The 25,179-nt window shown below is 48.0% G+C and overlaps 1 protein-coding gene across 36 annotated transcripts in view; it reads right to left on the reverse strand.

The window, feature by feature from the left end:
- Positions 1 to 8,429: 8,429 nt before the first annotated feature.
- Positions 8,430 to 25,179, reverse strand: part of PDE4DIP (phosphodiesterase 4D interacting protein) — a 210,658-nt gene continuing 193,908 nt past the window's right edge. For 13 of the 36 annotated variants that reach the window (XM_082685178.1, XM_082685171.1, XM_082685159.1 and 10 more), the window contains 12 exons: positions 24,423 to 24,542; positions 22,408 to 22,597; positions 21,394 to 21,518; positions 17,673 to 17,897; positions 14,965 to 15,081; positions 13,987 to 14,210; positions 12,716 to 12,859; positions 11,540 to 11,678; positions 11,187 to 11,233; positions 10,898 to 10,924; positions 10,095 to 10,146; positions 8,430 to 9,410 (listed from right to left, as the gene is read on the reverse strand). In XM_082685178.1, coding sequence (XP_082541304.1) covers positions 9,253 to 9,410; positions 10,095 to 10,146; positions 10,898 to 10,924; positions 11,187 to 11,233; positions 11,540 to 11,678; positions 12,716 to 12,859; positions 13,987 to 14,210; positions 14,965 to 15,081; positions 17,673 to 17,897; positions 21,394 to 21,518; positions 22,408 to 22,597; positions 24,423 to 24,542 — 1,568 coding nt within the window. In that variant the 3' untranslated portion in view covers positions 8,430 to 9,252. Of the gene's footprint in view, positions 9,467 to 10,094; positions 10,156 to 10,897; positions 10,925 to 11,186; positions 11,234 to 11,539; positions 11,679 to 12,715; positions 12,860 to 13,986; positions 14,211 to 14,964; positions 15,082 to 17,672; positions 17,898 to 21,393; positions 21,519 to 22,407; positions 22,598 to 24,422; positions 24,543 to 25,179 lie in introns of those variants that run through there. The other 23 variants (XM_082685189.1, XM_082685173.1, XM_082685181.1 and 20 more) reach the window with 9 other exon arrangements.

Raw genomic sequence — 25,179 nt, forward strand, 5'->3', positions numbered from 1 at the left:
AGTTCCCCTGGACTCCACAAGAGGGCAGATGACTTAAGGGGGGAAGACCTCCAGGTGGCACAAATAGATCAGAGGGCAGGAGGCAAAGAGCGGGGGAACCAGCTCCCTGGAGATTTGGGGAGGAAGTGAGGGCTGTAGAACACATGAAAGCAGCTGGCATGATCTGGAAAGATTTTTTTTTTTAAGATTTATTTGACAGAGAGAGAGAAAGAGAGAGACCAAGCAGAGGATGCCGCAGAAGGAGAGGGAGAAGCCGGTTTGGGGAGACAGATGGGGGCTCCATCCCAGGACTCTGGGATCATGACCTGAGCTGAAGGCAGATGTTTAACCTACTCAGTCTCCCAGGTGCCCCTGGATAGATCTGAAGTAGGTTTGGTCTGCTGTTTAGGCTCTACCCATCAACTTTTAGGTTAACAGCTAAAGACATAATGACATAATTGATGCTCTTCCTGCACTGGCACTGAGGCTCCCCTACCCCCATCAGAATAGGGAAAAGAGCCTGTGCTGCTATTAAAATTCTTCTAAGTTTAAATGGAACATTTTGGTCTGGCTTAGAGGGAACCTCCCCATTTCTGGCCATCTATATATGGCCAGCTTCTGGGCGCTGAGCCATATCTGCAGGGACTTAGAAGGGGCACCCTGGTCCTTCACATTGGAGCTGGGCTTGTGAAGAAGGGTTCCTGCTTGGGCGCCTGGGTGGCTCAGTGGGTTGAGCCGCTGCCTTCCGCTCAGGTCATGATCTCAGGGTCCTGGGATCGAGTCCCGCATCAGGCTCTCTGCTCAGCAGGGGCCTGCTTCCTTCCCTTCCCCTCTCTCTGCCTGCCTCTCTGCCTACTGTGATCTCTCTCTGTCAAATAAATAAATAAAATCTTTAAAAAAAATTAAAAAAAAAAAAAAGAAGGGTTCCTGCTAATCTGTATTTCCCTGGCCTGGGCTGAGCATCCTCATCCAAGATCAGGTGCTGCAGTGACCTAAAGTGGGCAACCTCCTGTGTGTCACTGCTACTCTCTGGCAGAGTCTGAAGGAGGCCCATGGTAGTGGTGGACGGAGAGGCAGGGATAGAATTCTACACTCTGTCAGAAGGCCGTCCACAGTGAAGATTTAAAGAAAAATATTAAGAGGATAGATGTCAGATTATATACTTGGTGATACAATAACAGCTCTGCGTGGTGACAGAAGGTAGCTTACACTTGTAGTGAATATAACATAATTTATAGAGTTGTCCGATCCCTATCTTGTCATGTGAAGCTGATGTCACATGGTGTATCAACTATAAATCAAGTTTTTAAATAACCTGAAGGTGAGGGGAAACATTTGAAAAAGAAGCAATAAAACTACAGTTGACTGGGGAACAACAAGGGTTTGAATTGTACTGAACAATGTAGGTCCACTTAAGGGGTGATTTCTTTTCTTACAAATATAGTATGGTACTGTCAATGTATTTTCTCTTCCTCGTGATTTTCTCAATGACATTTTCTTTACACTAACTCACTGAGTTGAAAGAATAAGGTATGTAATACAAACAACATTAAATATGTGTTAGTCAACTGTTTTTGTTATCTGTAAGGCTGTTACACTAAGTACACCCACAAACACCCCACCTACTAGAGTCTATAACTTAAATCGGCCCAGTTGCAGGATATAAGATGGACAAAATCAAGTGTTTCTAAACCCTGGCAGTGAACAATCGGAAAAAGAAATTAAGAAAACAATTCCATTTATAACAGCACCCACCAGAATAGTATCTAGGAATAATTGACTCAAGGAGGCACAAAACCTGTACACTGAAAACTACAAAACATTGCTGCGTGAGATTAAAGAAAACCTAAACAAGTGGAAAGACATCCCGTGTTCACCGATTGGAAGGACTGAAGTGGCTGAGAAGGCAACACCATGTGGCTAAGAAGGCAACACCATGATCCGCAGATTCCGTGGGATTCCTATCAAACTTTTTTCTTCTGCCTTCCCTATAGCACTTTGCAATACATTTCCTCTCAGACATTGTGGTTTCTTTCTTTCTTTCTTTTTTAATATTTTATTTATTTATTTGACAGACAGAAATCACAAGTAGGAAGAGAGGCAGGGGGAGAAAGCTCTCTGCTCAGCAGAGAGCCCGATGCCGGGCTTGATCCCAGGATGCTGGACACTGGGATCCTCACCTGAGCCGAAGGCAGAGGCTTTAACCCACTGAGCCACCCAGGCACCCCAAACACTGTGGTTTTCATCTCTTAAACTGAGATTGGGGGTTTGTTTTGTTTTACATTTTCCATGTATCTGCTGAGTGTTTTGAACTGATGGGATGCAGTTATAACAAACGCTTTCTTGTCCTGTGGTGATTCTCACCTTGGTGTCAGCTCTGGGTCATTTTCAGATAAGTGACCCGTCTCCTCATGAGGACTCATTTCCCCTGCTTGTCTGCAGACCTCAAACTGTCAGATGGGATGCCACACAATGTGAATGCTATCATGTTGGTTGCTGCATATTTTTTGTTTTCTGTAATATTAAGCTTTGTTTAGTGATGCATTTAAATTACTTGGAAACATTTCTGGCATATCCTTAATGATTTATTAAATGGTCCAGAAGAATAAGCCACTTCCTGTGGGTTCCTACTGGTGTGCCGGCCCCAGTAAAAATCAAAGTTGGAAAGCGTCAATGTAGATTCCGAACAGAGGCTTTTACACGGGAAAAAGCCCCAGCTCCAGTGAAAGCACAAAGCCAGAAACCCCTTCAAGCTTGGATTTACAAAGCAACACAGCTGTGAGGACAGCTTTTGCTTGAGTCTGAGAGCAAGGAGAAGGCCCACCATCCCTTGCCCAAGAGCTAACCCACTGTCTGGGAAAGGTCTATGGTGCCAACTGAACGGAACTTTGCAAGCAGGCGGACATGCCTCTTTAGAAGCCTATCAAGGGTCTTTGGGCTGGCTCAGTCCAGAGAACACCAGAGTCTGGATCTAGTGTCCTGAGCTCGGGATCCCCTCACCTCTACTGGGTACAGAGATTGCTTTAATAAACTTAAATAAATAAAAGCATGTCAAGTTCCAAAGTCTATATTCTCTGAAGGGCCCTCTGGAGGAAGACAGCCAAGGGTAAGAAGTGGCCTGATTAAGGATAGGGAGTCTGTGGACTGCATGAGGCTTTGTAGAGTGCTGGTGGGAAAAGGGAGCCAGAGGGCAGCGGAGGGGGACAGACTCTGGCTTGTGTTCCCTGGGGAGTGAAAGAAAGCACCTTCTTCACCTAGTTCTTGGGACTGTGAGACACCAAAACGTAAGCAGAATCACACAAAATATTGGAGAACGCGGCACACTGCTCCAGGAGAGACCTCAAGAAAAACAAGAGGCCCGATCTTTTCCTGAAAACTGTGCATAGAGAACTCCCGCGTGTCTCCAGTGAGAAGGACCATCAACCAGCAATGCAGTTAAGTGGGTTATAAATCACGCATTCACTGAGTGAGTGGTACCGCTAAAACAGCAACACCAGCAAACGTTCTCTTAAAAGATAAAGCTGTAAGAGAAAATTAAAAATCAGAGCATTCTGTTATTGAACACCTATTACCTGGGGAAAGCGCGAAAGCAGTCCCCCACTACCGTAAATTATGGAGTCGAGTTTCCCACATTTGGGGAAATCGCAGGGGTCACATGTCCGTAGTGCAATGGACAAGCCTCATCCTGGGAAAATGACCTGCTTGATCATGGTGTCTCCCCTGCCGGGTAAGTATGACCCTCTCTGCCTCTGCCTCTGCCCCACACTAACCTCACCCGCCATCCACCCTGCACACATGCTCACTTGCCAACCAACACCCCCAAACCCTCAGCAGCCATTCCTGCCCCAAGCATCTTCACCCCCCACAGAAGTCTTCCTAATACAATGGAAGCCACAGCACTGCTTCATCCTCTGCCCCAGGAATTCTCTGGCCCAGAACCTAGGCCTAATGATAACTGATTTACATCAGACACACCCCATCCATGACGTCAGGGGGTCTCCCTGCCATAGCACACAGACAGGCACACAGAGCACTCAGCACAGGGAAGGCTGCCCCAGCCTGAGAGGAACACGAGGGAGGACTTTCCAGCAGACAGAGAAGCGCAGATCCATTTCTCCCTCTCTCCTTCTCTCCATCTCTCCCTCTCTCCCTCTCCTTAAAATCTGCTTTGAGGAGACAGAGGGCGTTGGCTACACCTGTGGAACTCAGCCTCCTAGCCAGTCCCCCACACATCCCCCCAGGTCTGGACACCCTGGGGGATGGAGCAGGGAACCAAAAGTCAGCAACCTCTGGGCTGGCCCTCTGGCTGACACCTGCTGGCAACATCCCAGGCCCTGAGAACACCGCGGGGACAGCTTATTTACCAGGCTGGCTCCTAGGGCAATGACGCAGAGTTCCCTCGAGGCTGTCCTGGAGAGAACGACCAAGGATCCCACTGCTGAGGACGGGGCCAAAGTTAACCATCCCTTCCGCTCCCTTAGACAGGGCTCAGAGTTCACAGCAGGGGGTTAGCGGGGTGCCAGCTCTGCCACCACCTTCCCTCCCTCCACCATGGTGCTCTTCCCCTTGGATGAGATTTCTGCATCCAAGTCGGGGGGAAAATGCCAGGTCTGGGAAACAAAGCAAAACAAATACTCCCAAGAGACCAGTACTTGGGCAATTGTATGGCCCTGGATGGAGTGTCCGAGGGTCCTGATTTGCCTTTGTCTAGATTGCACCTTGAGGGAGTGCTTTTCTTTTATGAGATTGTTGAAATTCGAAAAGATTGGGGGGTGGAGGGTGTCCAACTTTAGTTGTCACCTAGTTCGTAGTGTGGTGGGAGGCAGAATAATGCCCCGTCCCTAGGAGGTGCCCATGGTAATGCCAGTGAGGAGGAAGCAGAAGGCTAGCTAAAGGACAAAGCACAGGCTGACCCCCTGAGCCCCTGACCTCCCACTCCTTGGTGAGATCTCTGGGACAGTTCCAGGAAGCTGGCAGCTGTCTTATTGGTAATGCTGAACTATAGGGAAAAACAACCTTAACTTGACATTGGCAAAGGCCTCCAGGATCTTGAAGGTCCTCTTTAGCATATTCTTTTGAAAACCTCCCTTTCTCCCAACCCCTAATGCCAAAGTATATAATGAGCCTTGGCTCCCAACCCCAGGGCAGCAGCTCTTTCTGCCCAAGGGTCCTGTCCCCATGCTTTAGTAAAATCAACATTTTGCACCAGAGACATTGCAAGGATTCTTTCTTCATCGTTGGCTCCCAACCTCACTCCACCAAACCTCACCTGTATTCCGAAAACCCATCACCAGAAACCTGTGCACGTTCCATCAGCAGCAAAAGGGACCCTGCCGAGGTGCTTATGTTAAGGACCCTGAGATGGGGAGATGATCCTGGATTCCCCAGGCAACCTCTGGAAAGACCAGGGGGTCTTAAAACTGGAAGAGGCAGAGAAAGAGGTCAGACGGATGCTGTGTGAGGAGGACTCTGCCTGCTGGGGCTGGGGCTGAGCATGGAGGAGGGGCCTCTAAAAGCTGGAACAGGCAAAGAGACACACCTAAAAAAATAGAAACTTCCAGATATTTTACCAGCAAAAATGGGATTTGTCAGGAATAAAAGGGGAAGGCGATCTGAGATAAAGCAGCATTGGCAAATCCATAGGCTAGTCCAGAGAACAAAGGGGAGGGACACTCTTTTCTTTGGAGGAAAGGGGTCTGTTAGGAAGATTGTTCTGAAAGTCCATCGGGGTGAAGTGTGAGTTGGAAGAGCACTGGTGTCTCCCTGGGAGGAAAAGCTAGCATTTCTTCCTCTGGCCAGGTTAGTAGAGGCCTATGCCTGTGCAATGTCAAGTCCCTGTAAGGTCAGATCAGTCCCTCCTCTGGGGCTGCAATGCCCTAGGACGTAAGGAGGGCAGAGGAGCTCTTTTGCTAAAACCTCAGGACTGTATTTATGTGCGGTTTCCCTTGACTAATTTCCACCCTCTCCTAGAGCCTCCAGAAGGGAAGGTACCCAGTGGACATCTCGATCTTTGTCCAGTGAGATCCTTGTTGGGACTCTGCACCCTCAGAACTGTAAGGTTAAAATATATATATATATATATATATATATATATATATATATATTTTATATATATATATATATTCTTGTAATGTGTTCTGTTTATGGTGACTTGGTAACACAGTAAGAAGCATCTAGCTCATTCACCTCAGTGGTAATGAGTTCTGGGGAATGCGATAAATTCTGTTACAAACTCTGTAGGTTCTCTGTCTTAGGTCCACAGGTCAAGATCTAGTTTTATTCGTGTTTATGTCTTACTTTTAAGTACCTGCTGATGTGATGTGGGCCAGGAGCAAATGGTCAACAAAGAATTCTTGAGGCGTCTTCAGGGCAAAAAAGGTGTTTTTATTAAAGTTCAGGGACAGGACCCCTGGACAGGAAGAGGTGGCCTGGGATTGTGAGGAGTGATTTACCATATACTGTACATTGGGGGTGGAGGGTAGAGATAAAGATGTTTCCAAAGGGATTTTTAGGTGTTATAAGAGACGGTAAGGAAATTTACTTTTATTTACATTTCACTGGCCTTTGCTCTCCTCATCACCTGCCACCTGTTTTCTTTCCATTCTTTGTGGGATTCACAGTCCGTTCCCCGCATGGGCTCAGCCAGGTTCTTATGGGAATTATGCCAAGTGGAAGCCACTGGAGGCCACACAGAAAGATATTTCAAGAGTGGGCTCTGTTACTCTCACAGGGAGGGTTAGGACATAACTTACAAAGAGGTGAATATTGGACAATATACCCGTCAAAGGTACATCTTTGTTGCAACGAGTTCTCTTAAGGCACAAAGCTACTTTTCAGCCTTTCACAAAGGGTGAAAAGCAACTGATCTGTGACTGAATCCTGAGCGGTGTGAGGTTAATACGACATCATACTCTGTTGCTTTCCTAAATGTTATGTACTTAAAATGAATTTTGTAGAAGCAGTGTCTGAGTTCTTCACTGATTATTGACTATCCCATCAGAGTGCAGCAGCCTTGATGGCACAGGGTTGGAGGAGGAATAGCTGGGATGCTGGAATAAGCACAGGGCAACATGGTCTCATGCTTGGTTTCTTTGCCTTAATAGCTTACCGACTTTCATCCATTCAGCCGATTGGGCCAGCGAGTTCCTCTGTATTGACAGCCAAAGGCCTTCGTGGAAATACTTGAATAACAGACTGTGAGAGCAGATGTGGAGTCAGTCCATTGACTATAAAAATAGGGGGCATCTCTACCTCAGGTGAGAGTCTTTTTTGGGGTCTTTTTGTTACTGGTGGCAGTGATGGTGATGGTTGTGAGATACTATTTGAGGGTTTTGTTTGTTGTTGTCCATGCTTATGACTCTCTAGGAAATAATTGTGGAGTGATAGCTTTATAGTAATTCTTGGAAAGCAAAAGAACATAACTAACGTCTCTTCCCAAGGAATATTTGCAGATCTCTGTTCCAACATTTATGGAAGGACTTATACACTTTTCAGTTAAAGGTTATCAATCAAAGTGAAACAACTCTATACTTTTGGGTCAATGTTGGAGAACAACAGTTTTAAACTGAGGTCTGCATCAGAATCACCTGGGGTAAGATACAGGTGTAGTGAAAAGAAGGGCCATCTGTACCCCAATGTTCATAGCAACAATGGCCAGTCGCCAAAGTGGAAAGAACCAAGATGCCCTTCAACAGACAAATGGATAAGGAAGATGTGGTCCATATACTCTATGGCGTATTATGCCTCCATCAGGAAGGATGACTTGGGACAGGACTAGAGGAAACTATGCTGAGTGGAATAAGTCAAACAGAGTCAATTATCATATGGTTTCACTTATTTGTGGAGCATAAGGAATACCATGGAGAGCATGGGGAGCTGGAGAGGAGATGGGAGTTGGGGGAAATTGGAGGGGCAGATGAACCATGAGAGACTGTGGACTCTGAGAAACAATCTGAGGGTTTTGGAGGGGAGGGGGTGGGAGGCGGGGTTAGCCTGGTGGTGGGTATTATGGAGGGCACGCATTGCATGGAGCACTGGGTATGTTGCATAAACAATGAATTTGGAACACTGAAAAGAATTTTTTTTTAAAGAAAGCTAAACACACACACACACACAATTCTGAAACCCAAAAGGAAAAAAAAAAAAAGAATCACCTGGGGATACTTGTGTAAGAAATGCAGATTCTGGGGTCACACATCAATGAAATACTTAGGATTGGAGCCCAGGAAGTGGCTCCTGTGATCTCCACTGCTGATTCTAAGACTCTCCAAACCTAAGAACCACTCTCTAATATTTTTAAATTGGGAATTCTTACAAAATGGCAGAGAAGGCAAAACTCCTTTTAAACTTAGATTTCAACAGTAGTCAATGACCTTCTTAGAGACAGTGTGTCTTTCCTATTCTTACATGCTCAGCCTAGAGACTGGTGCCGAAATCAGAAACAGAGCAGGTGAGGAAAAACCTTTTATTTCTTTGTACACATTTTACTTTCATAGCCGCCAAAAGGACTGTTTCATTTCCTCTAACAGACCCTGTCCGCCAGTTATGTTGCCCTCGACAAATTACTATAGCAACATATATAAATATCTATCGTACATTTATACACACATACATGCCTTCTAAAGCACTGTCAGGACACAGACTAGGCTTTCCCAAACTGGTGCTTCTCAGGTGCCTCTTAAAAATGATCACTGGTTTGTCTTATAGGACTTTCAATGGGCTTGGGCTGGCCCTGAGCCTGAGTTCCCCAGAGAGGAGTTAGGGTGATAAAAGGGAACGGCGTATTCAGAGTGAGGTGGCCACACTTTGGAGATCATAAAAGAAGGGAACTGGGAGGTGCTAGGCTAAGCAGGAGATGGCACATGGGAAGCCACCGCTTTCACCAGGAGCATTTGAAGCACTCAGGAGTCTCGGTGTAGACAGACGCCCAGCTGAACGGCGGCTGGGCTAAGCCAGGCCCAGGGAAGCGTGGATCTGGAACTTGTACTGGCTGCGCCCCACTGGCCCTCAGGGCACTGCTGTCACTCGTGGGCTTTGGAACAAGCTGAGGAGCTCTTATGTGGGGATCAGGGGTCCCATCTGTAGGAAGCAGGGTGCTATGTCCCCTGAGCTGACTGTCTGAGGGTAGGCGTTGGAGCGAGGACTGGCTGTGGCCAGTTCCCAGGCCAGTGAGGTGCGCAGAAGCAGTGTCAGGAGCTCCTCTACAGACCAGTTCTGGGATGAGCAGCCCCTGGCGGGTGGTGTTCCTCAGCCACAGGAGAGGCTGTCTACCCTTCATCCTCCTCCACTGGGAAGAGGATGGGACCCTCTGGCAGGTGTGGAGGACTGGGCTCCAGGTCTCCTCAGCAGATTGGGATCTGCACCAAAGGGGGACAGGCCCAGGCTTCCTGCTGTTTGAAGGACCTCTGATGGCTCCTTTTCTTCCGTGGCTCCTGGAAGGCAAGGGTCACAAGACTGGGGTGCACGGCAGCACCCTTAGGGACTTCACCTGGAGACAGAAATACGACAAGGTGAGAACCTAGTATCAGGTTCTGCTGGTGGCTCCCTGACCTGCAGTGAGCACTGGGTGGGGGCTGAGCCAGGAGCTCAGTGAGAGCCTGTCAAAAGGATGAGCCCAGGGGAGGGGGTGTGGAACTGTGGAGCCCCTCATGCCACCAGGTGAGAGGGGAGCTTCCCCACCACCTTGGGTGGGTGACAGCCCTGCTCAGAGCCACTGCACATGAGGTGCTCAGATCTTCACAAGCCAGTCCACTCCCTAGTTCACTTGGAGCAAAACAATGGCTTCTGTGACTTCCCGGGAACCGAAGCACTTAGTATGAAACATGCCCATGAAGAAACAGCCTGTTGTAGGAAGGAGAGGATGTAATGCAGGGAAGTCCCCTGCTCAGTTCATGTCCCATGTACTTAATGAGGAGAGGGAGGGGCCCCGTCAGCAGGGAGCTCCAACAGCCCCTAGTGCCACCTCTTACAGATGGATGGGCCAAGGCCACAGGGCCAGCTAGTGACAAGCCTGGGATTGGAACGCAGGCCTCAAGCCTTTCCATTGGTCTCTGGAAAGTGCAGAGGAAACTTCCAAAGATGGGGAAGCCAGTGGGTGTGTGGGGCCATTGGGTTACCTTTGCTGGGACAGGAATAAGGCTTTACAGAGGCCATCTTGTATATGTTCTTCTAAAGAGGCTCAGGAAAGAAAGGAATCATCAGAGAAGAAAAAAAGGGAATTAGAAAAACAAACAAACAAACAAACAAAAAAGGTTGGGGGGAGGGCAAAGTCATGGCCTGACCCATTTTCACACCATGGGATCAATATTCTCTTAGGCTACATAAGGAACATTCCTAGGAAAAGGTCCAATTGCTTATGGAAGAAATTTAATGTCCAACGAAGGGTTTAGTTTCTTTCCCTATTCTTTTTTAAGGAATCTCCTTGGCTAGCGTGGAGCCCAACACAGGGCATGAAGCCTCAACCCTGAGATCAAGACGTGAGCCAAGATCAAGTCAGATGCTCAACTGACTGAGCCACCTGGTTCCCCTAGGGTTTAGTTTCTGATTTACAAGCCATTTGGTACACTTCAGCTTACTTGCTAGGGATCGGATTAGTATTTTAAGTAAATGTACATAATACCTGCCATATACATAAAATGTTTCCCTTCAAGTTTCATTTTTATTTATTATCAAATTCTCTTTTAGGTCAAGAAGACCCAATGGTTGGTTTCCTTTGGAAAAAGAAAGACCAAGATTGAATGGCTATTCTCTGCCAAGAGAGTGTGCAACAGAATCAACCAATTTGATGACATCTCTGGTTTATTTTCTCATGAAGTGAAAAGGGCTACAGGAAACACTAGAGCTGGCACCAGAGCCCCTTTCCTAGAAGCTAATTCAGAGGCATACTCCCCATGTCCTCTGGTCTTGGGAATCAACTCACTTGCTTTCCTTGGACTCCTGACTTGGCCTAGAGGAGGGAAGAAGTGCAGTGAGGAGAGAAGAGGGTCATGATGTCACCGGGAGATGAGATGGCAGGGAAGGGACTGGGGTGGGAGAGGTGATGGGGAGCGAAGCTAGAAGGACATTTAGTGAGGACGTGAGTCCTAGGAATGGACTGAAATCTCCTGAAAGGTCAGAGTGGGTCAGGGATCATCTGCAGACTCTGGAGACAGGTGGGGATGGATTTGGGCTGTGTTCTGTGGCTCTGGCAGGTGCAGTGGTGTCCTTACCTCCAAATTAGTCCTTGCCTTCTTCAAAACATCATGTGTCCTGGTCACTAAAACAACAAAACAGCCCAATAGGTAGAAGTGACCATCTGGGGCCATACTTGCCTAGTGTGTTTCAAAGGGTGTCTTTCTGGCAGCTCAGATCAGGGTCTCCTGCTGCCCCCATGCACCCCTCCCTCCGCATCCCCAATTACTCATGGCACAGGAGGTTTGGGGACATCACACAGTGGTCTGCAGCCCTCCTCCCCACCCCACCCAGTCTGTCTGGTCCTGGTCCATCGGCAGCACAAGTGGGGAGCCTGGAAGTCCTCCAACCCCTACTTTCCTCTCTCATCCCCTGGCTCAGGGGCACCCACACTGATTGAAGATGAACTGCTCCATGCTCTCCTTCTGCTGGTTGGCGGTCTTCAGACGCTCCGCTGTGCTCTGAAGGACACTCTCCTGTTTGGACAGTCTGGTTCTCAGTTCCAGAAGTTCCCTTTGCAGGGACTGTCCCTGGGGAAGGGAAACAGACTCTCTGTCACAGGTCAGAAGGCCTCAAGAACCCAACGCTTTGTGGCTCTTGACAATCAAAAGCAGGATTCTATAATCCTATCAATGATTTCTGGACTGGAGTCCCTCCAGGAGAGACACTAGAAGGCTCCAGCTGAGGCCAACTTAGACTAAGGGAGTTAGGTCAGCACACTGAGACCCTGGGAGCCCCCATGCACATGAACACAGGCCTCCACTCCTGTGGCTGTAGAGGCCTTCAACCCCAGTCAGTGCCACGACTCCCAGCGGTGAGTCCTGACCACACATTCAGTGCTCAGAAGTCCAATGGGCTCATTGGGCTCGATGAGTCCAAGAGCACACATTTAGTGCTGACATTGGTTCTAGTACCGGGCCTCACAGATAAGACTTGCTAGCTGGGCGTGTTTTGCCTAGGGAGACAGTGTGCAATTCTGTAAATCTTTGGAACAACTTCAAGATGGCAGAACACCTTCTGCCTCAGAACCAGCATAGTTGGGGCCCATAAGGTGTTAGTGCTTTAATCTGGCCTCAGGCTCCTAGATGGGGCTGGTAGGGGGAGACGGAGAAAAATTGCTGTCCACACTCCCCCCGACCAGAGTTCAGGCCTCATATCTGAGAGCACCTGGTGGTGGGGCGGCTGACTCTTCCAGGCCTGGCCCAGAGAGGTGGAGGAAAGCCATGTGTGGGATGCAGTGGATGGCTCTAGGAAGCTGCTCATCTCATGGTGACATTCTGTGGAGATGGCATGGGGAAAGGAGATGTCGACATTTTCACAGGTCCCTACGTTTTTTGGCTCAGCTAAGATCAGAAAGGGAAAGAACCCAAACACGGTGGGAGGAGAAGGGATGTCGTAGGACCTGCCCTGCCAGCCGCCACCATGGATGACAGGTCTTCCCCCGGGGAAGCTCCCCTAAGGCCCCCCTGTCTCATCTCAATTGTCCAGCCCCTGACATTTAGGACTTGGGAACTGAGGAGGCAGAATGGCATTTGGGGCAGAAGCGATGAAGGAGGCTGCCACTCACTGTGCTGTCAGACAGGACAGGGCTGGGAGAGCTGGGCAGGGCTGCTCGCCAGAACATGGTGAGGAGGGAGGCCGACTCGTCCAGGGTGTGCTGCAGGGTCTGGGTGCTGCTCCCAAGTTCATGGATGCCTTTGTTGCCCGGCACCTGGGAGAAAGTAGAGATTGCCCTGGGCACCAGACTGAGAGATCATTCCCTTCCCCCTGCTCTGGCTCCTTCAGCACAGGGCTCAGGTTTCCCTCAAGAGTGAGGCACAAGCATGGGCCTGCTTGAACGTGTGAAACCGTTTTTAAACCTGGAAGCCCTGGATCTCCATTTCAGCAGTGACCCCCAACTTGTAAGAATCACTAGATTCTGACTTCTCTCATACTCTCTGTAAGCTGCTAGTCCTGCTCTGTGCTCTCGGGTCTAATGTCCCTAATTTTTGCTTTGGCACCCCCATGTGTATCTCTAAATCATACCTCTGCTTCAACTGGGCTGAACCATTTGTAGCTCCAAGGACTGTGATGCCATTCCCTTTACCTGGAATGCTATCCTCCACCACCCAGAGAAGCTGTGTATCTCACCAGTGGTTCCTCTAGGACCCTGTGACTTTCCTTGCCTGGACCAAGGACCCCTTCTGTGTTTGCACCATCCCAACTCAGAGCATGGCTTCCGACACTGAGCCCAGATCCTCTGTTGTCCTTATTTACTTGAATATGTGGCCTTCTTTCTGGGGTGGAGGCTCTTGCAGACAGGGCTGTCCCTGCACATCCATGCACCTCCAGTGCCTCAAACAGCACTGCAGCTGGTACCTGGTCTCTGAATATGGAAACGCTCTGAGAAGGTGCACTGCCTGCTTCCCTGACCTGCTCAGTCTGCCCAGAGAAATTCCATGGCTTCCAGGCTTCGCCCCTTCCACAACATGTGGCCCATGCGGATGCAAATCCTGAATTTCCAGCCGCCTGATTAAGTGATTTTACTCTGCCGATGGATGACCATGTACAAGGCCATGAACCAGATAATAAACAAGGAAAGGGTGCTCAGTAGAGCACGACACATAAGCCAGTACTCAGCAAATCCCCTACAGATGAGGATGACAATTCTCTTCTGCCTCTTCTGTGTTTCTGAGAAAAAAAATGTTAGGGCAGAGTTTATAGTGAAACTATAACCAGCTGGGTGTAAGCAGAAGATGTAGACTCAGCTATGGGAGATATGCAGTGGGAGAAGGAGCTAAGATCAGAAGGAAAAAGGGCACAAGGAAAAGGAACACTTAAGACCTACAGTGTGATTACCTCTGTGCCCTGAGTTTCAAGGCCAGGGAAGGTGCGGGCTGATCTCACAAGATCTGCTATCTTTTTGACCAGCAGTTTTCCCTCCTCTATCTGCTGTCTTAGGGCACTGTAGTCATCAATGTGGCCAATGACAAGGCAGCCATGTTTATTGGCAAAGGAGCCATCAGTAGCTTCGCCCTCCAGCTTGGGATTCTTCATCACTGGAGAAGCATCCAAATCCAGCTCTGAAAAACAAGACCAGAACAACATAGAATCCACAGTGATGAGCATATCCTCAGTCCACTTCATTCTAAAATAGACATCAAGGAGTAAAGAGGCCAGGAATAGGAAAGGCACTCTGGGAAAGGTACAGCAAGGTGTGAAGTCCATAGATTTCTGGGTTCTATGTTTTTATGATCTTTCCTACATCATCTCATAATGATCAAATTGCCAGGAGGAAAAATTTTATCCTTACTGACAAATGAAATATCCAGGACAAATATTATTTTAATAAAAAATTTTAAATTTCCAGTTAAGAAGACAGACAAACTAAGGGTTCTGGAAAGGAGGGGGATGGGGGTTTGGGAAAGCCTGGTGGTGAGTATTAAGGAGCGCAAATATTGCATGGAGCATTGGGTGTGGTGCATAAACAATGAATCTTGGAACACTGAAAAATAAAATAATAAAATAAAATAAATAAAAAATAAACCCATTTATAAAAAGAAGACAGAGACAAATTAAGCCGGACACAGAGAGCACTTTCAAGGATGGAGAGATCACCATGCAGTGAAGCACAACAGAGCAATAGGAAAACCACAGGAGGAAGAATAATGGCAAAAAAAAGGTAGCCACAGAAGGTGCAATGAGTAGGGCTAAAGACTTTGGGACCCGAGGAGAAAAATCTCTACATTCAGATAATGTGCCCATTAGTAACCACAGGCTACTTGTATTGGGAATTCTCCATCATCAATCCCTGAATCCTTCCGTTGCCATATTTACCATTTGTCCTCTTGAAAATGGTGGTCTCTGAGCCAGGAGCAGCAGCAGAAAGGCTAGGGAATGTGAGCACTGGAGAATTCATGCCAACATCTCGGACTGGAGGGGAAGCATTGGAGTCTAGGATGTAAAGACAATAAAAATTTTCGGCAACCCTGGAATCACCACTAACCAAACCCAAGCACAGCCTAGTTGTCACCAGCAGAGACCTAAGGCAGCGTGGTTGGTCCTCTTTACACCCCAACTGTGACGGTAAGCAACAGCAAACAAATCCCTTAGTTTGGAACAAGAACATGTCCCTTTAATGGAAGCGAGCTCCATGAGAAGCGACTTCTGGTTTGAAAGGTTATTAGGAGCATTTTTCTAGCCTGCATTTTGAATATAATTATGTGTGCAATTTTTAGTACACTGCCTTGTAACTAAACCTATGATGCAGAGAACAAAGGCAAAAGGAAATGTACATAAAGTTAAATTTCCTTATAACCTGCAGTCCACTGATACACATTTGAGGCAGGCAGAACAAGACATTACAGGAACCCCAACTGTCTTAAACTTAATGACCTACTAGAGGGAAAAACAGTCTTAGCTTGACAAAAGCCAGGTCTCCAGGATCTCATGAGTCTTCTTTAGCATATTAAAGTCCTTTTGGAAACTTCCCTTTGCCTGTAGCTCTCCCAATTCCAAACTATATAATCTATGGCTCCTCACAGCCCCAGTGCCGCTCTTTCTGCCCACTGGTCCTGTCCCCGTGCTATCATAAGAACACCTTTTTGCACTGAAAATGTCTCAAGAATTCTTTCTTGAGCTCTGAACTCCAATATTTCCACATCAATATGTGTAGTATATGTGTCAAAAATACGGAATCAAAGTATGAATGGACTTGTGGGCAATTAAACTAGCATTCCCCCCTTTTTTTTTTAAAAGATTTATTTATTTATTTGACAAACAGAGATCTCAAGCAGACAGAGAGGCAGACAGAGAGAGAGAGGAGGAAGCAGGCTCCCTGCTGAGCAGAGAGCCTGATGCGGGTCTCCATCCCAGGACCCTGGGTTCATGACCTGAGCCAAAGGCAGAGGCTTTAACCCACTGAGCCACCCAAGCGCCCCTAAACTAGCATTCCAATCATCATTCTGATGAGTTAGTGATGGGAAAAATGTAGCCGGATGAGAAGGGTAGAGACAGAAGGCACAGCAGGTTAGAGACATCCTCTTGGAGACCAGGCAGCAATCCTACAGTGAAAGAATTGGAAAATATCAGAGAAGGCAAGAAATCCTGCTCAGGAGGTGGCCTAGAACCAGATCTCCAGCTCAGGCCACTGTGGTGGGTAAGGAGAGGGCACAGTGTTGGAGTCACTGGGGCTGAGCCCTGGCTGGGGTCATGGGGACACAGTGAGGGAGGAAAGCTGGGCCAGGAGGGCAGAGTGGGGAGTTATAACTGAACACTACAACCATCACAGCTCCCCAGGGGGAGCCAGGCATTCACCTATTGTGGCCGAGCAGTTACTATGGGACATAGTCCATGTGACACTTTCTCATCTAATGGCCACACCACAGGATCTTGGAAGTGTCACCTTCATTTGACAAGTCAGTGCCTAATTAGTGAAAATTTAGCAGGACTGGTGCGGGGGGAGGGGGGGAAGCTAAGGATTAACATGCCCCAGGAAGAGCAGGCAGGAACGTGTCTGAAAGCTCATCTTTAGAGAATCCTGAGCAGAAATGGCTCCTACTGAAATAAAATTGAAAATAGGGTCCTGGAGGTGAGAGAAGATGGCTAATTAAAAAAAGAAAAGAATAAGTTGAAATGAGTGTGTCAAGATGGAGGGCAACAGTACTAACATTCAGACTGAAGCTAGGTGAAGGGGGCTGGATGAAGCACATTGAGAAGAGAGGGAGAGAGCAGGCAAGGCAGTATCTGGAAGGGCAGACGCGGAGGGGAGGGGAGGAGATGACAGCCACTGGCAATAAAGGGAGCTATCATCCCCTTGCTTTCCACAACCAGCATTGCCTGCGGGATGGGAATGGTTTCCCCTCAGCTGAGCTCCCCTCCAATCAGGGAATGGGAATCTGGAAGGCAAGCGATACGGAGACAGACGCTGGTGAGGAGGAAGGACGTGAGGAGGAAGGCCAGCAGCTGGAAATAAAAACATCCAGTTCGAATCCTGGGTCGGGTCTTAGCTGGTTAATGTCTCAATCCCAAAGTTTTCCCATATTGAAATATGAAAGTAAAACCTCCCTTACCTCAGATGAAACAGTTTGGAAAATTGTTTGAAAACTTGTGGTAAATTTTAAAGCACTCCACAAGTACAAGGAATAGATATTAACTCACAAGCTATTAACTATTGAGCGATGCATACCGTGTCAGGCACTTATAAATTATTGCACTGAAGGCTTAATTACCATATTACCATATAACATACATATGATTGTCCATAAGATACATATGATTATTGTCCTCACCCTGAAGATGAGGAAAGTAAGGCTTCAGTACCTGGGGACTTCAAACACGCCCAAGGCAAGCAACCTGTACCCGCAAACTCAGAATCTGGGGCCTGAGCCAGCTGGGACCCTCATTCCCACCCTCTCACCCAAGGTTGTAGATTGAAACAACTCTGATTTCACCTGGGCCCTAAGGAGTGTAGAAGAGGGAAGATCCCTTCCACCACAGACATCCTGGCCACTGCCCCACTGGCATGGTCCCCCTGCCCTTCCTACCTTGGAGGAGCAGTTGCTTGTTTCCAGGGTCCTCCTGGTGGGTGGAGGAGGGGCTGAGGCTGGCTTTGCTCCCCCTGCCATCCAACTGCTGCTCCAGCCTCAATCTCAGACAGCTGTTCACCTGGATGCTTTGCTCTAGCTGCCCTCGCAAAGCTCGGATCTCTGCCACCAGGTGGCTCAGCTCACTGCTCAAAGGGACCTGGAAACAGGCATCCCAGGTGGGAGCTGAAAGAAGAGAGAGAGAAGGGGTGTGGTGGCTCAGATCCAAGCTTTTCCAAGCATTTGTCAGAACACTCCTCAGGCATTCCTTTCTACTCGGGACCCTGCTGTCCTCTTAGGGCCCCAGGAGGCAAGGCATTTGGGATGGAGCTGCGTCCTTTTGCTGCGTGGGTCTCCCACTCACTGAGCGAGATACCACACACTGGAACTGCCTCGAGGCTCATGTGACCCTCCTGCATCTGGAGAGCCTTCCATGAGCAGGTGGGGTCAAAGCCAATTATTATTTGACTTCCACAGTCACCCTAGTCCTACAGGCCAGAAAGCAGGATCTTCAGAGATAGGGCAGTTCAGCACTGGGCTAGAGAAGTCCTGGGGATTTGGGAGGAGGAAAGCTGATGCCTCGGTGCTCAGGAGTCACAGCAGAAAGGAGGAGGAGGTCACCAGGGAGAGGAGAGGAGGCACCAGGCCTTTCGCAGCATGGAAGAACCGGAGTCTCTCTAGAGGCCAGGGGTCACAACTCACTGAACTATTTTACTTCACCACGTTTTTGTTTTGTTTTGTTTTTTTAAATCTCTGTTTGCTATCACAGTCTGTTTCTTTGTACTAGGGATGAAGACAGCTAAGAAATATTCTACTAAACCACATATCTTATCTGAAAGCTTGAAGCCAAATAGATTTCAAAAAGTAGAATTTGTTTTGGTGTTTAGGAAGGCCATAGGATCCGTACGCCATCTCTCATGTAGCCCACATACCAGGTTGCCTCTGGGCCACAGGCCTTTAGGCAAATACATTCATATTTCCATGACGAGCCAGATGAACATTACCACTGAGTGGGGTTAAGTCAAGTCTGTGGATACCACTTTGGTCACTTCAGACAGGTTTTGTGACCAAATGAGTATGTGAAAGAGCTACCACAAGAATTCATGGTTCTCATGGGATTATAGAATTAAGGATAAGAATCTATGGGGTTTCAGAGATAGGAGCTTTAAAATGACTCCTAAAACAACTATAAGAAGGGAGAAAGGCATGAAAGAGGATGTAGTCAGGATGAAGGGATTCTTTTTCCTCTGTCGTATAAAAACAAAATTGAAAGGAAAAAGAAAATCAAACTAGGGGCCAAATGAAAAACTGTTCCCAAGAAGTTCATAGAGAAAGGCTTCTCCAAGTTGTTACCACAAGTTATAAGGGATAAGAGTTTACTATGAGAAATTTTCTGGAAACATCCCATATTTTCTATTTTTACTCATTTGCATTATGTTTTTATAATCACCATAGTAACCAAATACTGCTAGAGCATCTTATAAGGAGGCCGGAGGTCTCCTTATAAGGCGGGAGGCAACTCTCCCTGAGAAGTCCTCATGGGGCACCTGCAGTCTATGGTTAGTATCTACCAACCCCAAAGCTCCATGAAGCTCCTTCCTATCTTTCTTTCCCTATATCCAAATCCTCACAAAGTTTTGCTTCTTTCTAAAAATGTTGTCTTCTATCCATTCCTCTTTATCTTCCCAACGGCACCTTAGATCAGACTCTCCTCATGTAAATACCCCATAACCACACCCATTCAGTGGGTTTCCCTTATTTGAGTGTCTCCCGACTGCAGTGTGTCCCACTAGTCTGAGAGTTCTGTTCCCATCAAGTATCTGTTTTGTTTGGGAAAACGTACTCATTTTCCATGGCCCACTCTGTAGAATGTAAACTTCCATGGTACTTCATAGCTCCTCTATAAACCAGCAACCATCTCAACTGACCGGACTTCTCACACTCCCTGATACAAAGCTCTCCATGGGGAAGGCTGGACCCGGTGCTCCCAGGAGTGCACAGAAGCTATTCTCTCAGCCTGCGGTGCCCCCTGATACTTCTTCAAGTTCTGGTTCACCTTCTCATCAGCAAGTTAGGAAATCCAATCAGACTTTATGAAAATTCAAATTTGGCTGAATATTGAAAATTCTGTATTGCTTAAGGAATTTTTTAACAGATCATTAAAAAAATTAGAATTGAAAGGCTTAAACATCCCATCCAAAGCAAGAGCTGTTTCTATGGGATCCTTGACAAGTCATCCCTTTCTATTTAAAGGGGCTTGGATGGGAGACTTATTCCTTCACAAACTAACAATTCCATCCCTCGAAATCTCTAGTGGTCAGGAAGGCATAAGAATGATGTAAGTCCAAATTCTACAGCCCTTTATTCTTTGATGACCCTTGTTCAGACCTCTAAAGAGATGCCAAACACAACAGCTCTTTTTCACCTGATAGTTCTTCAAATATTTAAAACCAGGTCTCATCTCCTTGTGATCTTGTCCAGGCTGAAAATTGTTGTTTCTCTGACAGTTCAAGATTTCTGGTCACCCAGCATGGTGGCTCCTGTCTTCACTTTGCTCCCTGGTTTGCCAAAGTCCCTTTTACAAGGTGGTGTCCCACAATCTAACAATATTTTTGATATGGTCTCTCACCCTACTGTGGTCTCAGGTTGAACTGGTTTTTGTAGCAACCTTTGCCTACAAGTTCCTTGTCCCAACGGGTTTCTAAGTAACTCCCTATTCTCAAGTCCATGAATGGCTAGAGAGCCAGACCTTCTGATCCTGTACCTCTGATATTTTAAACAAGCTCAGGATTTCTTTTTATCTTTTCTAAATTTCTTTTATTTTTTAAAGATTTTATTGATTTATTTGACAGAGATCACAAGCAGGCAGAGAGGCAGGCAGAGAGAGAGGTGGAAGCAGGCTCTCCACTGAGCAGAGAACCTGATGTGGGCTCGATCCCAGGACCCTGACATCATGACTTGAGCTGAAAGCAGAGGCTTCACCCCCTGAGACACCTACGTGCCCCAATCTTTTCTAAATTTCATCATATTGACATCAGTACTCTGTTCCAGCCTGGTTGGAATTACTAACTTGATGTTCACAATACCTCCCCAATTTGAAGAACAATGGGGAAATAGAAGAAGATTCTCCAACATGAGATCAGTATTTTAGCAGGTGGCAAAAAGTCCTCAATAAAACAGTTTAAAATTTAAATCCAGGCTTGGAATTTAGATCCTAACAGAGGTATTTCTGTAGATGTTGTGCATCTTTTAACTTTCTCCCTGGGGAACGCGTCAGGGTAGGAGCAAAGGGCCCGCCGTACTGGCTGCATGGGGGCAATATGTATAACTCAAAATATTCAAGAGCTTCTCACATGATGGTGCCATCAGGACAGTTCTTTGAATTTATTTTTAAGTCCCTATATAACCTGGACTTTGCCCAACTTTTCTCTGGCCACCTAGGCAGGCAGAGTTGGACTCTTATCTAACTACTTTTAAGGATGTCTTGGATGGATCTTGCACATGTCACCAACCTCTGGGCTTTACATGAGAGAACCACTTTGTTCTTACTGGGAGCCCCAGACCTGGCTGAGGCAGAACTCTGTAGCTTTCCAGAGCTCTACGACTCCCAGGGTAAGGACCTCTTCAGAATCCTAAGTAAGGGCAGGGAGCTCACTGGGGAGGGGAGAGGGAGAACACATACCTTTCAGCCCTTTCTTGGAATTGCCATAAAGCGCCTCGTAGATCTGTAGCTCCGACTGGAGGGACTGGAAGAGCTGCTGTTTCTCCTCACACTGCTGCTGCAGGAGGGTGAGCTTGTGCTGCAGCCTGCACAGGGGAGGCAAGGGCCCGCTGAGCGCCTGGCGCTCCCCTGCCACCTGCTGTCAGCCAGCCTTCGCATCATGGGGCTTTAGCCCTAGATGTCAACCCAGGGGTCGTGAAGACCATTACTTTTACTTTACGGATGTGGAAACAGAGGCTCTGAGAGGTGAAGTAACTTTGCTTGATATCATGCCATTAGCTACGTTAGTTGGGAAGTAACTTTGCTTGATGTCATGCCATTAGCTACATTAGTTGGGAGCAGACACACAAGCTCCGTATTCTTCCTGCCCCTATGGTGCTCTATTCCTGGTGATAGGCAGTCATAGGGTTTATGTCGGGGATGCGCATGATGACTGGTGGGGATGCTTCCTACGTTACAGTGAGACCAATATCCTTAAACTAACAGGAAGGATGAGAACATTTTTTTTCTCCAGGATCTGATACGCTGAAACCCCCCCCCCCTTTTTTTTAAAGACTGATCTGAGAGAGACAGAGATCACTTGCCTGCAAGCGGTAGGAGGAGCAGAAGAGGAGGGAGAGGAGGAGCGAAAGAATCTCAAACAGACTCCAAGCTGAGCGCCAAACCCAGTGCAGGGCTCATTCTCATGACCCCAAGATAATGACCCGAGCCAAAATCAAGAGCTGGACACTTAACCAACTGAGCCACCCAGGTGCCCCTCGTATGCTGAAGCCTTCTAAAATACGGTTTTACTCTCCCAACTTTGGAGTGAAAAGGCATTCTCAGAGAAGTCCTTCCTTCTGCTCAAACTCATCCATAAATCAGGAATAGCAGAGGGGAAACTGAGGGCCCCCAAAGGCTCCAATACCTGTCTTGCCAATATCCCATTAAATCTGAAAACAGGGCCCCCTTCCTTCTTATCAGGCTCCCCCTTACCTGGAGTCTTTCTCCTGGAGGGACAGGCGTTCCTCCTCGAAATGCAAGATCTCCTGTTGCTTCTCCTTCAAGTCTTCCAGAAGCTGCTGCCGTTCCCCCTTTTGGCGCTCCAGCTCCATCTCCAGCTCTTGAAGCCGGGATCGAGAGGACAGCAGGGCCTCTTTCAGGCGTTCCGTCTCCTGGGAGTGCTCTGGGGAGCAGAACACAGGACGACTTACACTGTGGGTGCAGAGGCTGGCAGGACAAGGAGCCCAAGCTCCTCCATCCTGACGTGCAGAACTAAGGCAACGGGAATGCAAGCTGATGCCGCATCTGCTCAGAAAAAACAGAGGGTGTCAGCCCTGGGGAGTGTGCAGCCTCCATCTTTGCAATGCCCTTGATCTTCTGCTTTCACAAGGTCTACCCTGCTATTAGAGAAAACACTGCGGTTTCTTTCTTTCCTCCTTTCCTTCCTTCCTTCTTTCCTTCATTCCTTCTTCCCTTCCTTCCTTCCTTCCTCCCTTTTCTTTGAGAATTTATTTATTTATCTGAAAGAGAGAGACAAAGCAGGAGCAGCAGGGAGGAAGCAGAGGGAGAGGAAGAAGCAGACTCCTCTCCCTGCTGAGCAGGGGGCTCCATCCCAGGACCCTGGGTTCATGATCTGAGCCAAAGGCAGGTGCTTAACCAACTGAGCCACCCAGGTGCCCCAAAAGCTGTGGTTTCTTTCTTTTTCTTTTTTTCCAAAGATTCTATATATTTATTTGACAGACAGAGATCACAAGTAGGCAGAGAGGCAGGCAGAGAGAAAGGGGGAAGCAGGCTCCCGAGGAGCAGAGAGCGGGGGATCATGACCTGAGCCGAAGGCAGAGGTCTTAACCCACTGAGCCACCCAGGTGCCCCAAACGCTGTGGTTTCTAATGCTATTTTCTAAGTTCACACACCCTCTGTGTGATAATCCTTTCTTTAATTTTGCCAAAGAGCAGCATCAAGATTTCTTGTCTACAGTTTTTAGAATATATTATATTCGTCAATTTGAAAATGGGGACATCTGTCCTTTCCTGGGCTTGTGGAATCTCAATAACTTGCATGATTTCCCAGACACTAAGGACAGGGGCTCTGAGAACCAGGCTGCAGGAGCTGTCAGTCTACCAGGAGGAAGTCCCTGGGCCTGGCCCACTGTGCTTTTCCACATCTTAGTGACTTCTCCCCACTGAGGTCTGTGCTAGCCTGTCCTGGCATGCAAAAATGGTTTAGCAGTTACGTCTTCTCTCTTCTCTGTGATGTCTCGTTACTTCCTCATCAGTGACCTCTCCCCTCACATCTTCCTGCTCTAAAGAGGCAGATTTAAAAACAACACTTGCTATCTCTTCCCGTTCCACAACATTCTGGGCTTAATACTTTAGGAAAGTATTAGTCTTTCATGACTATTCAATAAATATTTGCAGATAAATATAATTTTTATTGACCATATATTGATTTGATCAAGTCAATTGACACTAAGGTTAGCTTCACCCCAGTCACAGAGGAAATGATGCCCCCCTCCCTTGGATGTCCATCAAATAGTGTTGGGAATGCTCTGGAGGACATCTGGCTGGTGCTTCCAGGCACAGAGTCCTGAGGATTACTGAGAAGAGAGGGGCCTGGACTGGATGAATGAGGGGAAGCAGTGAGGAGACGGGGATGGCAGCTCAGTACCGGGAGAGACACATGAGGCTGCAGTAAAGTCTGGACAGGGAGAACAGACACCTAACTGGTAGCCAGTTCATAACTAATGACTGAGTATCTGAGTATCTGTGGGTTGCACAGAGGTGGTGGGTTTCCTAGAGCTATCTTTGTCCCAAGCACCTGGGAGTGTGAGGGCCCACAGTTGGGACCTCTCAGGAAGTAACCCCTTCTAGACTGAGAACCACAGGGGACCTTGGGTTGGTGGATCTGGTGAGCTGTTATTTCCACCTTCTCTTGGCTTCAACGGTGATTGGTGTGGCCAGGACGAAAGGGACCGGGAAGGAGCGCAGTGTGTGGCTTTTACCACCCACCTCTAGAAACATGACTCAGCTGAGCCTGAAGGCTCCGGTTTTCTTCCTTAAGGACTCTGTTCTCATTGTAGAGCTGCGGTGTGGGTTCTAGGCCAGGGCTGTAGAAACTGGAGGTAGATCCTGTCCCAGAAAGTGTAAGCAGACACGTTACACATTAGGGTAACAGATGCTTTCCAGAAACCACCCATTCTGTCCCTCCAGAAATACTGGCCCAACCCAGCAGGAGTGTCTGGGTCCCCAAGACCTGGACCCCAAGCATGGCGGGCCAAGTGCCTGCTTTCTGTTCAGGCCCCACCACGTGCCCTAGCTGCAGCTGTTCCAGAGGCTCTTGTCCCCACAGGAGCCACCGCAGGGCTGGGGGCAGGACAAGGGCATGTAGAAGGATTGGCCTCCAAGGGACCCAAGCCCGAGAGGAGAGTGTTGGGAGAACAGCCGCCTTGGTGAGTGGCTATGGGAGGGCACCCACTGAGCGGGCTCCACCATGTGCCAATCCCATGACAAGGTGGAGAGGTCAGCAGGCACATATACAAGCAGACTAAGGACGGGCTGGGAAGTCAGACGCCCTGCAGACACGCCTCGTTAGCTCTGCCAGGAGGAAAGTTCTCTCTTAGCTCTAAGTGAGGATAAGAGCACCTGCCCCCCCTGCCTTGCCGGACTGTTTGGAAGGAGCAAGTAGAGAAAAGCCCAACACATGATTTGGAAAGCATGAAGCCCAGCCTCCAGAGGCTCCCCAGTTGTGGCAGTATGGGAGGCTCTG

The sequence above is a fragment of the Mustela nivalis genome (assembly GCF_964662115.1).
Source record: "Mustela nivalis genome assembly, chromosome: 10".
In the NCBI taxonomy this organism is placed as follows: Eukaryota; Metazoa; Chordata; class Mammalia; order Carnivora; family Mustelidae; genus Mustela; species Mustela nivalis.